Consider the following 15654-nt stretch of genomic DNA (forward strand, 5'->3'; position numbering starts at 1 on the left):
TGTCCGAACACACATGAAAAGATAATACTTGGCACACTAGGAAGAACAAGAAGGAATTCGAGGCCGAGCTCAGTGGTAGCTATGCGATTGATTAGCCCAGAGGCAACTTATTTGCCTGGTTCCCCCAAGGGCAGGCGGCCACCTGATATGTTCAGACAGCCCCTTCAGCCCACCACCTCAACCATGCTGCAGGGAAGCTAGACACAGGTGAAGGCTGGACAGTCTCCCAGGGTTCCAAAGGCAGCAGATACCCCTGGGGCTAGAAGAACTGGTCCCCAGAGGATTAGGGAGGATGCCTCCATCGTACTATTTGTACCCAGACCAGGCACCACACCGGAAATGGAGACAGTATCAAGAAATGGGCTCCCAGGGATAATAAAGAGGGTGGAACGCCTGCCCTTGCACACGCCAATCCAGGTTCGATCCCCGGCATCCCATATGGTCCCCTAGTCCTGCAGAAGTGATCCCTGAAAACAGAGCCAGGAGTAAGCCCTCACGGCTATGGCTCTGCACCAAAACAAAAGAAATGGATTCCCAGATGCCACTGGCTAAAGGATGGTTTAGCCAAACACGACCGCGTAGTGCTTAGAGTTCTTGCATATCCCTGGTGCTGAGGGTGACCCCAGACAGACACTGCGCTCACATGACAGGGTGCCACATTACTTAGGCTGTGCCTGGCCATCAGGGCTATGGGCTGCTGAGACGGTCCAGGTCCCCAAGCCATCCAAGTCTTTCGCACCGACCTAACCCCGTGTCAAGGAACCCACGGCACCAGGAGACCTCTTCACATGACTAACAGTCAAGGGGCCGGACGAGGAGTCAGCGCCGCTGAGACAGCGGCAAGGCTGTGGGTGGAGATCCTCCCAAATGCACGTGTTCACCCCTTACTGGGAGCAAAGCTGCCAATTCCCTTGTCATCTATTATTTTTTTTCTTTTTTAGTCACACCTGGAAATGCACAGGGGTTACTCCTGGCTCTGCACTCAGGAATTACTCCTGGCGGTGCTCAGGGGACCATATGGGATGCTGGGAATCAAACCCGGGTTGGTGCAAGGCAAATGCCCTACCCGCTGTGCTATCGCTCCAGCCCCTCTCATCACCTTTTAGGTTCTCTAGTCAGTTTCTCTTTCCCTTCTTAGGGGCTGGGGCGTGCTGGAGACGGGTACTGACCCTTTAGACACAGCATCTTTTCCCCTCTTCCTGGAGACACTTCTTTGAGATCACCCTCAGAAGACACTCGGCTGTCTGCGGCTACCCGGGTGTGGAGTCTACCTGTGTGTAGTGTCACTGGTGGAACTTGTTCTGCCCCATCCTCGGATTCCAAGATGCATGCAGGACAGTAGGTGCCTACATCTGCCAGAGCACTGTTGGCGCTTGGTTTCTGAACCAGGCAGGTGCGCCATAAATAACGGTCTGCCGCATGGAACGGCCAGCTACTAGTCAGCCCTGGCTACACCTGCCCGCTCTGCTCCTTACCAAAGACAGTGGGGGTGGAACAGGGCCCCACCTGATAGGTGACAAAACAAACAAAAAGACCAAGGCCAAGGAGAGTCTGGAGTGCAGGCCAGAGGGGGAGCCACATGTGACCCCAAAGTGGTGCTGCTACCTCTGTGCTGGCCCCCTGGGATGTCCCCGCCACACGTGCACACACTGTCCTCTATGACCCAGCCCTTGGCATGCCCCCAGGGGCAGGAACCAATCTGGATAAATGCCCAACAATGTTCTCTCCCGGCAACAGAGAAGGGCAACCCCACCCCGCCCGCACTGCAGCTGTGCCCCAGAGGGCCCTGCGACCCCCAAAGTTCCACTAGGATAGAGCCAGAGCTACTGATGGGAAAAGCAACGTAACCGCCCGCAGACGGCTCCAGCACCTACCGGCGTAGTGGTAGCTGGCTAAAGGATGGCACTTTAACCTCACTGGCTTCTGAAGCAGCAGCATTTCCAGAGCAGCCTGCAGCACCGTGGGAGGGAGAAGGCAAGAGTCAGTTGGGGGGCTACACCCTGGGGAGACCACCTGCCTATGGGGGGAAAGGGGACAGCACTGGCAGAACCCTGGGCTGGGGGTGGGCTGGAAAGAACACCCAAGGGAGATTCCCCGAGCCGGGGATTCCCTGTTCCAATCCTTCCCAGCCCAGGCAGCAGCTGGTCCCTTGAGGAGAAAAATGGGCAACAGCCAATTAACTCCCTCCCACCTCCCTGCTTCTGGGGTGAGGGGCCCCACTTCAGAGATGGTGGGGCCTACTCTCAGCAGAGCCTCAGTCCCTAAGGAAATGAGTGGGTGACTGCAACTGTTCTAGCAGAAAACACACACACACACACACACACACACACACACACACACACACACACACACACACACGTTTCATTCCAACTGAATAGAACAGAAACAGCTCTGTTGGTAAGCGCTGTACCGCACACCGGCCTTCCAGGGAAGCCAGAGTGATAAACCCTTCCCAGCTGGCCACCTTCCACCTCCCTGACTCCGAGCAGAGTGCTGCAGGCAGAGAGGAGTGGCGGCTAGTGGGGAAGAGAGCAAGAAATCCTGCTCCTGCGACTGTGAAGCGATGGATGCTCGGGCACCCTGGGAGTGGGACAGGGCTGAGGGACCCGGCCTGCTCGGGACGCGCTGACTAAGCATCTCCGTAGGGACCTGCGAGCAGGTCACAGGCTGGGGGGCGGCACAGGGAAGAGAGAGCACACGCCCAGGGCTGGGCTGGAGGCACGGTATGGCCCCGAGAGCTGTCACCATGCCCCTGGAGCAGCCGTGGGGAGCTCCCTTGAGGAAAGGTCCCAGAAACTCTGCCCTGCCATTCTAACTTACAGTCCTAAAGGGTCAGGACAGCTCTCCAGCTAGAAAACTCTTGAAGGGCATAAAAATTTTCACAAGAAATTAGTACTGGGATATTCATTTACTTCACCATTCCCCTCAAACCAAAATGCACAGCGAGTGAGATCTGGTACGAGAATCAGGCTTCTAAGGGGAAGCTGGGCCTGGCGCCGAGTGCCTCTCCATCAGGACAAGGCGAGTGAACAGCTCTGAGTCTGCAGAGGTGGCCCCAATGCCGTGGTTTGGGGGCACTAAAGAACTATGTCTAAGATGGTGTACGACAGGAGCATGCACACAGCTAACACTTCACTTTTTTTTTTTTTTGCTTTTGGGGGTCACACCTGGTGATGCTCGGGAGTTACTCCTGGCTCTGTACATAGTAATCACTCCTGGCGGTGTTCGGGGGACCATATAGGATGCGGGGGATTGAACCCGAGTCGGCTGTGTGAAAGGCAGAATGCCCTCCCCGCTGTACTATGGCTCTGGCCCAGACACTTCCGTTTGGGTAGGGAAGAAAAGGGCTCTGTGAAGAAACCGATGGTGCCTGACTTCTGTAGATGGGCAGAGCAATCGGCAGAGCTCATCTAAGTTTTGGTTCAGAAAGACCAGGGTCTGAAGAGATGGTGCAGGGGTTAGCGCATTTGCCACTCTGGTCCTACCCGCAGCACCACGTGGTCCTCCAATCACCGCCTGGTGCAACCTTGAAGGCCCCGCCAGAGTGGCTGGGTGATCCCTGGCACTGCAGGACCCGAGCAACACCACATCCTCCTATGCTCATTCTGTCCCACAAGCCCAATTGGCATAAAATTACTGGTGCCCCGGGCCTTCCCTCCTCCCCCACCAATAAAACAAAACAAACAAAAACAGCAGAAAGATCTTTTATCTCTGTCACTGGAGACCCAACTTTCTGATGTAAAATAAATACTAAACTGTTGACCACAAGTGCTACCTTCCCCAGACAGAGATCCCCCTTGGGTTATGGCCTTGGTTATGGCTGAATAACAGGTGACGAAACTAAGTCCAAGGGTGGGGTTTTCCATCCCAACCGCCCCAGGCGCCCTGGCTGGACTGGCTCTTTTGTCTGCAGGGCAGAGAGCTTCTGACCAGCGGGACACATGCTTTCCAAGGCTCCTTACCATCACGTCACCTTTGGCCTCGAAGAGAGAGTGCAAAGCAAACTCCGAGTTGGTCCCTCCTCCTGGCAATGCGCTGGAACAGCACAGATTCAGGAGATTCTCCACTGCGGGGGACAAGGAGGCGTCGGTGTCCGAGAGCTCAGGCTCTGGCGGCAGAGCCCCCCGCGGCCCTCCCACACGCCTGTACCTCTTTGCTGGAGGTCGTGATTCTCCAGCTCGGGCCAGGGCTTCCATACCAGCGTGGCCTTGTGCGTGTCCTGGGCCAGGGCAGAGATGTCCTGGAGTTCTGGAATCTCTGCCTGGAATCTCAAGCCGATGTTGATGCGTCTTTAAGGACAAGGAGAAAAACAACGTGGGTCTTTCATTCGAGGTCCTGGGGAACGGGCAGGAACTCGAATAAAGGAGGATGCAGGGACATCAGACTCCAGGCCTGGCTTTCTCATCGCGAGAAGGGACAGCTGTAAGCGTGGGGAGAGATGCTAGGGGGCAGGGAGGTGTGGGCCTGGGGGTCTCTCAGAGCTTCCTACAGCTGGGACAGGAGGGTGCTCATTTCAAGCTGCCCATTGCAAGGCTGACAGTATAACCAGGAAAAACAATCCCATCCCTGGGACTTATCCCTGAACGGCAAAGACCTGATACAAACATGGCAGGGAAAACAATTATTCCTACTGTTTGTTTTTGGTATATTTTTTGGGGGGTCACACCTGGCGATGCACAGGGGTTACTCCTGGCTCTGCACTCAGAAACTACCCCTGGCGGTGCTCTGGGGACCATATGGGATGCTGGGAATCGAACCTGGATCGGCCGCGTGCAAGGCAAAGGCCCTACCCGCTGTGCTATTGCTCCAGCCCCTGCTTTTGGTATTTTTGTTCCACACCGGGTGGAACTTAGGGCTTACTCCTGGCTCTGTGCTCAGGGGTCACTTCCTGGCAATGCTTGGAAAGAGGAGGGGACTGACCAAATGTGGTGCTGGGAAGGAACTCACACCAGAGTCAGCAAGAGCCTTAGCCTTGCACTACATCTCCAGCCCCAATCATCCTATAATTTGTTTCGCTTTGTTTTTAAGTAACAACTGGCAGTACTCAAGGGTTATTTCTGGCTTTGCACTCAGGAGTCACTCCTGGCAAGCTCAGGGAACCGTATGTGATGCTTGGGCAAGGCAAGCACGCTACCCGTTATACTATCCTACTTCTTAGAAATTAACTGGCTCGGCAGCCCAGGGAGCCTAGAAAGTCTGACAACATTTCTCAAAGATCCCGAGCTCTCTCTTCAGTCCAGGTCTGCCCACCACGCCTTTGCTTACGGTTCAACGTCCACAGTCTGCTCTCTGGGCCCGGGGCTGATGGTCACACTGCTGCCATCAATGCTATCTGAGGCACAAAACAGAGAGGTCACCGGTCAGGGGGGTTTGAAGAAGCTAAAGCCATGCTGGCTGCCTGAGTAGGTCCCTGGTCCTCCCGCAGCTCCTGCCAACTCCCAGAGAGCTGCAGTGCTACATGGGGAGGGCGTCGGCTCTCAAACTCGGTCAGGAGGAACCCCTCTGCTCAGCTAAACTCAAATGTTTTTGTGCAAGTTTTCTTGCTCCAAAGAGAAGTTGTGACTTCTGGTCTCTTCAGGCATTCTTTCTTCTTTTTTGGGGGGGAGGGAAGTGGGGGAGATGCGGAGGGTATCTCTTCCCACTGGCTTGGGTCACACCCAGTCCGTGCTTAGGGGTTATTCCTGGCTCTGTGCTCAGGAGTGACCCCTGGTACTCGGGGGACCATATGCCAGCTGGGGATGAATTGGGGTGGGTGCTGCAAAGCGAGTGGCCCGTGTACTCTCTGCCAGGCACTGGGGCCTCGCCGTGAGGAGCTGGGCTGGCTTGCTTGCAGCCTCAGTCCATTCACGGTTTCACGGCGACCCCCAGGGCTGTCCGAGCCTGGCCGCCCGCACTTCTTTCCGTACTTCTGGGAGGCTAACATGCCCCCGCCCCCGCTAGGCCCCTTCCACCAAGTATTTCTGGTCCAGCACAGCGCGTGGGGCAGAGACCCCTCACGAGGCCGCAGGCTAAGAAACAGAGGCAGAGGGAGCTGGTCCCGCCAGGCACCTGGGAGAACCCCTGGGAGGTGGGGTGGGACTCACTGGAGCGACACAGCAGCACGCGGGGCGTGGGCGTGAGGGGCGTGAGCGGCAGCTGCGGGTGGACGCTGCTGAAGAGCCCCGAGCCCTGGCGCACCGGGCTCAGCATGGGCGGGGGCGTGTAGGGGGGCAGCTCGTGCGCGGGGTCCAGCAGCAGGTGGTCGCTCAGGACGCGCGGGGAGCGCAGCTGGCTCTGGTACAGGGTGGCGCCCGCGGGGTGCGCGGGGCAGGTGGGCGGCGGCGGGATGAAGAGCGGCTCCGGCCGGTGCCGGAACTTCTTTTTCTCCGTGGGGGTCCGCAGGGCGTCCTCAACCTTGGCCGCGCCCGGGCCGGCCTTCCTGGGGATCTCCTTCAAGACAAGACAGGCGACAGGAGAAGGCGTGATGTGCTGGGGGCACTCCTCAGGCCCGCCCCAGGGATCGGGGGGCTCCTGCGTTCCCACGGCTGGGACCCCCAGGAGGGCCCTGAGGGGGCGTGGCCGAGGAGCGAAGGGGCGTGGCCACGCCCGGGCCCTGGCACCCTCTCAGGCCAGGACTCCGGCTTCCAGGGGGTCCGCAGCAGCTGCCCGACGGGTGGCTGCGGGGACACCCTGCAACCCACCCCGTGGGCGGCCGGCCTTGGCCCGGGCCCCTCGTCTGCAGCAGGGCGCCCAGGCACCGGGCAGCCACGCGCGGACACATCTAGACTACCAAGGAGACGTTCTGCAGGCGCAGGAGAGAAGCAGGGCATGCCAAAGCCACACAGAAACGGACTCGGGTGGTGTGTCAGCCTCGGGGGTCCCCCCACCCCCTAACCCAGGCTGCGTCCCTGCCCTACGGGCCTGCAGTCCTGGGCGAGGCCAGCGGGGGGCGACTGAGCGGGGAAGGGGCTCACGGGAAGAACCCTGCTCATGTGACCAGCCGCCTTCTGGCCACGTGACCCGCGCCCCGCCCGCGCCTTCTGCTCTCCTCTCTAGGGATGCTCTGGCCGCCTCGTGCACTCGAGGCTGCCCCCCCCACCCCCCGGTCTCATGCAGCCCCAGCTGTCTCCGGGGGTGCCTCTCCGGCCTCACTGGCTGGAGGGGGCGGGGTGGGGGCCCTGCTTCCCGAGGAGACGGGGCAGAGGCTGCCCGAAGTCCTTCACCACTGTAAGGGTTGGGGATCAACCCTTAAAACGGATCTCCGTTTCTGGGTTCCTGCCGAGCTTCCCCGAGCGCTAGACACAGCGGCCTGGCACTGGAACCCAGGTCTGATCACAGGGCCGCAGTCCCCGGTATGGTGCTGGCCCCTCCAGCCCTAATTCCAGCTTTCCCAGTCTTCCAGGCCGGGCTGCGCCCCCGGGCAGGGCAAGCTGCCCGGAGCGTCAAGAGGAGGCCTTTCCACATCCCACTCCTCCCCCTGCCGGGCACTACAGTCCCTGGGGACCCAGCTAGAGCTGGGGCAGGAACTCAGAGCACCTCTTTGGAAACTTTTTTTGGCGGGGTGGGGCGCACATAACCCCGGTAATGCTCAGGGTTACTCCAGGCTCTGTGCTCGGGGACCATATGGGATGCCAGGGATCAAAACCAGGTCGGCTGCATGCAATAGCAAGCACCCACTGTACTATTTTTTGTGGCCCCTCCCTGGAAATTTCATTTTGAACCCGTGTCAGGGCTCACAGAAGGCACTCTAGCCTCCTGAGGTCTGTCTCCGCTGTCCTCTCCCAGCCCTCTGTTCCCCAGTTTGCCACACTGCAGCCCTGCCTTCAGACTCCTGCTTACATCTTCCTTTTATTTTGGGGTCAGTGTGGTGCTCAGGGATCTGACAGGGTTGAGCTTTGTGTATGGCTGGTGCTTAACCCCTGTGTTCTCTCCAGGTTAGACCTCCCTTTCTGCTGTCCCCTCTGACCAACTCAACCTAATGAGACTTCCGAACAACTAAGCTGCCCGTTGTTATCTGCCCCTGCCTCTCACAACAGCGCTGCCATTTCTCCTCTGCCCCATCTCCGCCCCGTCCTATCCCACCCTGCCCTCCATCCGACCTGTAATCAACAGAGGAGAGAAGGGGGGGGAGGAGAGAGACAGAGGGGTAAATTGCAAATTGCTTGGGTGAAGCGCGTGGAGTTGGGAAAGATAACTCAACAGTGAGAAACACAGATCTCTTTGCTTTCCTGAGATGGTGAGGGGGAGCAGGACAATGTTAATAATATTGGGTCCACCAAGGACACTGAAGCAGGGGCAATATCGGAAATACTGAGTGCCTGGTTGATGGGTAGAATGCACTCCAGGGGAATGGTCTGGAGACTGGCTGTGCCATGCTATGTTCTTAGGTGGCTGGATCTGGGGTGGTCTGGAGAGCCTGACACAGGGGCAGGGTCCTGGAGCAGTATCTGTTTACTGTCTGGGACAGTCCTTCCAGTTTAGTAGCTGGGATGGCGGCATCAGTGATGACCCACTGAGTTACTGTCTTTTTGATTTTTGGTTGGGGGGGCTGCACCCGGCTCTGCACTCAGGAATTGGTCCTGGTGGTTTGGAAGACCATATGGGTCCTGGGGATCGAACTTGGATCAGTCATGTGCAAGGCATGTGCCCTGCTGTGCTGTCATTCCTGCCTTATTTTAGGTTTTTTTGTTCTGTGGGGAAGGGAGCCATTCATGGCAATGTTTGGGGTCACTTCTGGCAGTGCTCAGGGGACCATCCTGGTTGTTCATGGCAATACTTCTGGGTCCTTCAGAACGACACCCAGCCATTGGCGCGGAGGCTAGCGGGTGTTTAGCAGGGAGTGTGGACGTGGAGGGGATTCCTAGTGCGGTCACCCTGAGAGATCAGGCCAGTGGCCGGGCAGTGTCCCCTCCATCTCCAAGAAAGCAAAGGGCTGGCCCAGCCCCAGGCAGGCGGGCAGGGCAGAGCAGCAACTCACAGCAGGCGTGCGGGGGGCAGCCCCTTGGGGGGAGTGTGGGGGAGAGAGGGTCATCCTCACGAGCACGGGCATCTCGTCGTCCGACACGGAGCTGGCGGGCTTGTCTCTGGTGGAGGGAGTGGCCGTGGTGCCGGTGGCGAAGCCCTGCGCGCTGGGCTTGGGCGGGAGAAGCTTGACAGGGACAGACACGGGCATGACCATGGGCGTGAGGCTCTCGGCCTCGGGAGGGAGCTGCGGCGGCGGCGGCGGAGGAGGCGGCGGTAGCGGCGGCTGGGGCGTAGGTGGCGGGGCTTTTTCTCCTTCCTCCTACACAGACAATAAAGGCTTTGATCCCAGGCCATGGCCTCGCTCGGGGACAGGGGGACAAGGCGCCCCGGCGCCACCCGGGGGCGAGACAAGGCCCCGTATGGCTTCCCTGTAGCCCAACACTTGGTGGGTCTTGCCTGTATCTTTGAGCGAGTACCCAAGTGATCTGGGTTGTCATTACTTTTACAGGAAAGGGTAAATGGCCACACACACACACACACACACACACACACACACACACACACACACACACACACAGAGCATGCTCTTCTGGGCCTGTTTTCTCGCCTGTCGAGGGGAGCTAGATGCTCTTCCTTCAGTTCTATTCCGCTAGGAAAGGGCGCTGAAGACGCCAAAGCTGTTTCTTGTATCGACTGTTGTGTTTGGGGAGGGTCTCTCCAGCTGTGCTCAGGGTTTGGGGGTTGGGGGATGACTCCCAGATACACTTGGCCTGACTGTACGGGCCAAGGATTACAGGTCCAGGCCTGAAGGCAAACAGACCCCAAACGGGGCCCCCCTTCAGCCCTACACCTATTTAGGCTCCCTCCCCTCCCCAAGGCCCTTTCTGGTTGGGGTGTATGTTTTAGGCCATGCCCAACTATGCTCAGGGCTTACTCTTGGCCAGGCTCAGGGGACCATGTGTGGTACCCGAGATCAAGTCTGGGTCAGCCACTTGCAAGGTAAGTGCCCCCTGTACTACCTCTCTGGCCCAAGATGAGGGTCTTTTGTCGGCAGTGGTCAGGAGTGATGGTGAAACCAATCTGGTGTCCAGGACTCACTCCAATACATTTTAATTTAGATTTGCTTTGTTCAAAGAACTCAGAGAAACTTCTTTGAATAGTGGCACCTCTAGAACCACCTTTCACTGCATGGAGGTTATTCTGGAGCACCTGGAGGGTATCAGAGGTCTTTGACACAGCCAGAGTTTAACCCCACTGTCCTTCTTTTACTTACTTTTTGATCTCTGCCATACTGAGTGATACTCAGGGCTCACTCCCAGCTCTGCGCTTAGGAATTACTCCTGGCAGTGCTCAGGAGACCATATGGGGTGCAGGGATGGAACCCAGGTCAGCCCCGTGCAAGGCTACACCCTACCGATAGTGCTTTCTCTGCAACCCCCAGTGCCCTTTGTGGCAGGCAGTGCTTGGTGTGGCAGGCACTAGGGGTGCACCAGCTTTCCTGGGCCACTGGTTCCAGATGGGGAGGCCCATGTGACCCTGATCTGGAGGTGGGGTGCGGAGTGCTCTGAAAGCAGAAGCTAAAGATGGTACTGCACCTACCCACCTTCTTGGCTGTGTGCCTCAAGGAATTTCTACCTTCTCTGACCCCTGGGAGAGCCGGGGGTGGCCGGAACCCGGAGGACTTGGCAGCTCCCAGCACTGAAGTTCCCAGTGCCTGGGCCGGAGGGACTCCCTGGGTGCCGGGGGGCTGACAATCACTGCGGGACAGCGGCAAAGCAAAGCAAGTAGCAAGGGCCTGGGAGGCCCTGGAGCCGGCTCTGCGCACCTGCTTGAGGCTGGGGGAGGCCCGCACCCCGCCGTGGGACCGCATGTGGCCGTTCAGGGCGGGCAGACTCTTGAACTCCTTCAGGCAGATGGAGCACGTCAGCTTGTTCTTGGCGTCACACTGCTCCCCCAAGACTCCTTTGGGCTGGCCACTGCGAGCGGGAAGAAGGGCAGTGGTGACTCATTACAGGGCCTCAGACGCCGCTGGAAACCCACTTGGCTCACCTGGTGCTCCCAGGTCATGGCCTCCTTGGATCCATCCCCCACCCGCCACTGCACTTGTTCTTTCATAATTAATAATACCACATGTGTGGGGCTGGAGCAATAGCGCAGTGGGTAGGGTGTTTGACTTGCACGCGGCCGACCCGGGTTCAATTCTCAGCATCCCATATAGTCCCCGAGCACCGCCAGGAGTAATTCCCGAGTACATGAGCCAGGAGTAACCCCTGAGCATCACCGGGTGTGACCCCAAAAGCAAACAAAACAAAAAACCCCCACATTTTGTATGAGGAGGACTATCACTCGTTCAAGTACAAGGGGCAGGGGAAGGGCAGCCGTGGAGGAGGGTGTGCCCAGGCTCATGCTGGAGGCGAGCTGGGCCCTGGCTCTAGGAGGCAGGTGCCACACCTACAGCTGACGAGCTCTGGCTGTCCTTTCCACAAGCGGCCCCTCCCTGTCACGTGACTGTGGCCCCACACTCTAAGTTCCGCTCCTAACAGTGCACATGAAGCCTTGGTCAGTGACTACTTGATGCCGCATCTTCTTTTTATTCTTATTTATTTATTTATTTGCTTTTTGGGTCACACCTGGCTATGCACAGGGGTTACTCCTGGCTCTGCACTCAGGAATTACCCCTGGCGGTGCTCGGGGACCATATGGGATGCTGGGGATCAAACCCAGGTCGACCGCGTGCAAGGCAAACGCCCTACCCGCTGTGCTATCGCTCCAGCCCCGCGTGCATCTTCTTTTTAAATAAAGTTTTTGGGGCCACACCTGATGATGCTCAGGTCTTACTCTTGGGACCATACAGGGTGCCAGGGGTCAAGCCCTGGTCAGCCGTGCAAGGCAAATGCCCTTTCCGATCCACTATCACTCTGGCCCCTGACCTGATGCTGCATCTTTTTTTTTTTTAATGTGGGGAGGGGGCAAGGCCAAGGCCCTTCCCCTCCGAGTATTCAGGGGCTATTCTGGCTCTGTGCTCAGGAGTGACCCCTCAGAAGATACTCTGGAGACCACGTGATGCCAGGGACTTGAAGGAGGTTCTCATCGGCCTTGTACACGGCAAATGTCTTCCCTTCCACACTTTCCTTCCCTTGGGAAAAATTAAGAAGAAACATTTTTTTCTGGTGGTGGCAGTGGTCGGCCTGGGCCACATGTGGAAGTGCACAGGGCTTACTCCTTGCTCTGTGCTCAGGGGCCATATGTAGTGCCAGGGATGGCTGTGTGTGTGGCAAGCGCCTTCACCCCTGTATCATTCTCCGTGTTCCTCGTGAAACATCCTAACGCTGGGCTTCGCGCCTGGCACGGAGCAGGCAGACACCCGCCAACCAACGGAATGGACTGCCTACTGTGCCTTCACGTGTAAAGTGTGATGGTCACGCACAGGAGGGGTGCACAGGAGGGGCTGGGGTCGACACAAACCCCAGCACATGCTGGTCGCATCCCCTCACTGGGCACGGCAGAGCACAGGGCAGGCCTGCACAGAGCTGCGACTGCTATCAAGGTCGCTGAGAGACTGGCTGTGCACCTGGAAATGAATCGAGGGCCAAGGCAGACAAACCTCCCCATCCGCCCCCAAGGGCCGAAGCATGCCCTCCCCACTCCTACCTTGAGTCCGGGGACCCTGGCTGGGCTCGGCTGTCAGGGAGGTGCATCTGATTCGGAGCCAAGCGGGATGCCGGAGGGAGAAGTGAGAGAACGTGTTTCAGTGGGAAGGAGCTGTCCAGGGCTGGGCACCCGGGGCCGACTGGGGGACGCTTCCCGCCCCCAATCTCCCACTCTCCTGCCTGGAGGTTGCCTTCCTTCACTGCTCTGGGAGTTTCCAGTGGCCACTGTGCCCCGTGCCCCCAGCCGAGCACTGGGCCGGGCGATGCGGCCACGGCCCCTGCTGCTCATACCCAGGGGGCTCTCAGTCTCTCCTGGGCGTGAGCCCCTGACAAGGCGGCCCAGGAGCTTCCTTGCGGGCCTTCCACCTGCAACGGGGCCCGCTCTCTTCCTGCACTGGTTCTGTGTGAGGTCCTCTCCTTCCCTCACCCCGCGGTCACACGTGTGCACTCAGGACACAGCCAGGCATGCACAGAGCAGTGTGCCTGGGCTTTCCGCGTGACTGAACATGCCCAGGAAAGAGACCCTGCACCATGGCGCTCAGCCTGGCGCTGCCAACAGACAGGTTCTGTGTGGCTCGACAGCTCTAGAGTCCAGAGGCGAACGCTAGGAGGCGGGGCCTCGAGGGCGCCCCCGCCGCCACCCCTCCAGGCCTTTACCAGCCTGGCTCCAACGGACTGCAGCCCCCACAGCCTCCCCTCCGGGAGACCCTCTGTGCACCAGCACAGAGAGGCAGTGAGGGCCCGGTGGCCCTGCACCCTCAGTCTCTCTAGGCAACCCCCACTCTGGGGGGCTTCCAGAGTGCCTCACCGCTCCCCCTGCCACAGCCACTCAGACAGAACGAACTCCTGGTCTGGGGTCTGTCCGTTCTCTGCCTGCGGGGGCTTCGGAGGGCTGTCTTCCTCCCCAGGGGGCTCAGACTCATGGGGAGACCCCGAGGCTGTGGACGGGCACCCCCACTTCAGGTATCTGGGCGCCGCCCTCAGGACCCGGGCCCTCATGTGGCCTTCTCCGTCTCCTCGTGAGTGACAGGCTGACAGGTGACAGGCTCTGCGGCCCAGGTCGGGGGAGACACTGATGCTGGATGCCAAGGGCTGGGCAGAGCCAGTGACTGGAGTGTGGGGTGAGCACGTGTGTTAAGGAACAAAGGGACACGGGGGGCGGGGGCGGGGATACCTGGGGCCACACGGCGCTGGGCGACAGCTGCTGGTGCTGCGGGACCATATTGCTGAGGTGCAGCCCGCTGGGGGACAGGAGCGGCCGGTGGGGGAGCGCACTGCCCGCCCGCTCCAGCTCTGCGCCGGGGGGCTCTGTCATCCTGGGCTCCGGAGGACCCAGGTCCCCGTGGGAGCCCAGCAGGGCGGGGGCCTGCCTGTCGCCGGGGTAGGCCTTAGGCTGGCCGTCGTCACGCTGCTGGTGTGGGGGCAGGTGGCTCTGCGGGTACAGGGCGTGGCTGTAGGGCTGCTGGGGCTCCTGGTAGTAGTACTGCGGCACGGAGCCCAGTGGGATCAGCTGCACGGCGTGCGCCTGCTCCGCGGCGTACTGCTGGGTGTCCCGGTGGTACGAGGGCGGCTGCAGGTGCAGCGGCTGTGGCTGCTGCTCGGGCAGGTGCTGCACCACGGGCTGGGCCTGGTAGTACTGAGGTATCTGCATGGGGGCCTGGCGCTGCTGCAGCGGGAGCTGCTGCTGCGGCGGCTGCGGCGGGGGCGGCGGCTGGGCTGGGCGGAGCTGTGGAGGCGGCGGCATGTCCTGCATGGCCATGCGCGGCTGGCTGGCCGGCTGCGGCTGCGGGTAGTACTGGTGCTGCTGCATCTGTGGCAGGTGCTGGGGCAGCGCGGGCGGCGCCTGCAGGGGCTGTGCCCCCTGCACGGGCAGCTGCGGCAGGGGCTGCTGGTAGTCGTAGAACAGGTGTCCCTGGCCGGGGTGCTGGCTCACCGGGAGGGCGGGCTTGGACAGCCCCCCGGAGAAGCCCGGGTGAGGCTGCTGGGGCACCGGCTGGTAGCGGGAGGGGAGGGGCGGCGTGGGGGCCTCCAGGGGCTTCTGGGACAGCAGCTGGCGCAGGGCGCTGTCGGGCGCCCCGTCCATCACGGCCGACTGCGTGTGCAGCACCTGGGCCATGTTATTGACCTGGATGCGCAGGTTCTGGTTGGCAAACACCTGCGTGAAGGAGTCCAGTTTGTGCAGGACGCCGCTGGTGAGCTTCTGCGTGCGGATCTCGCTGGCCTGGGAGTAGGTGTACTGGTAGCCGTCGGTGGGCTCGGCCTGGGCCGGGGCCCCCCACATCATGTTGGAGTTGGCCAGGTTGCCACGGAGCTGGATGTGGTTTCCAGGCCCCGAGTGGCCCCCCCACCCTCCCTGTCTGGAGGCGTCCACTTGGCCAAGGTTTTTGGAGCCCACGGGCAAGCCCAAGCCGTCCCGTGCGTCTTGAGCAAAGTGCGGGGAGAGCGGGGAAGCCTGGGGCGCGTCCACGGAGGCCCCCGCGATGGCATTCCCGTAGCCGTGACTCAGCCCGCCATGCACAGCCAGCGGGGGCTGCTGGTAGAACAGGTTCTCACCCCCGTGGCCCACGTGGTTGGTCTTGTACAGCTGCTGGTCGCCCATGATGCCGGCCTTGGTGGTGAACGTCCAGCCACAAAACCATACACGGAGGGAGAAGCACCCCCCTCAGAAAGGCCCGGAACCCTGAGAGGCAGAGCGGGAGCGTCCACGCTACTCCACGGCAGACATGGCGTTGGCGCGGGGGTTCCTGGTGGCCCGGAGTGCTCACGTGCAGAGCGGGGGGTTTACATCCTCGCCCGGCCTCAGGTTCAGACCGATGCCTGCTGCGGGGCAGAGACGCTGCTCACACCTGCAGGACGAGAGGCAGAATTCAGGCTGACACGGGCGCCCGGTGACAAGCAGTGATTCTTCCCAAGCGGGAGAGACACCCAAGCCAGGAGCCCGGCGGACACACTACACCCTTCACCCGAGACCCTCTCACTCTGTCGTTTACGGCCACACCTGGCTGTGCTCAAGGATCACTCCTGCCGGGCCCAGGGACCCACAGAGGATGCCGGGGATCAG

At 60.1% G+C, this 15654-nt stretch overlaps 1 protein-coding gene across 9 annotated transcripts in view; it reads right to left on the minus strand.

Moving 5' to 3' along the window:
• The window catches only part of TRERF1 (transcriptional regulating factor 1), a 223960-nt gene that overhangs the window by 24516 nt on the left and 183790 nt on the right, over window positions 1-15654 (minus strand). For 5 of the 9 annotated variants that reach the window (XM_055134607.1, XM_055134610.1, XM_055134611.1 and 2 more), the window contains 9 exons: window positions 13768-15439; window positions 12595-12641; window positions 10769-10919; window positions 8957-9262; window positions 6084-6429; window positions 5266-5332; window positions 4150-4289; window positions 3963-4066; window positions 1875-1950 (listed from right to left, as the gene is read on the minus strand). In XM_055134607.1, coding sequence (XP_054990582.1) covers window positions 1875-1950; window positions 3963-4066; window positions 4150-4289; window positions 5266-5332; window positions 6084-6429; window positions 8957-9262; window positions 10769-10919; window positions 12595-12641; window positions 13768-15192 — 2662 coding nt within the window. In that variant the 5' untranslated portion in view covers window positions 15193-15439. The remainder of the gene's footprint in view (window positions 1-1874; window positions 1951-3962; window positions 4067-4149; window positions 4290-5265; window positions 5333-6083; window positions 6430-8956; window positions 9263-10768; window positions 10920-12594; window positions 12642-13767; window positions 15440-15654) is intronic. The other 4 variants (XM_055134613.1, XM_055134612.1, XM_055134615.1 and 1 more) reach the window with 2 other exon arrangements.

The sequence above is a fragment of the Sorex araneus genome, chromosome 4 (assembly GCF_027595985.1).
Source record: "Sorex araneus isolate mSorAra2 chromosome 4, mSorAra2.pri, whole genome shotgun sequence".
In the NCBI taxonomy this organism is placed as follows: Eukaryota; Metazoa; Chordata; class Mammalia; order Eulipotyphla; family Soricidae; genus Sorex; species Sorex araneus.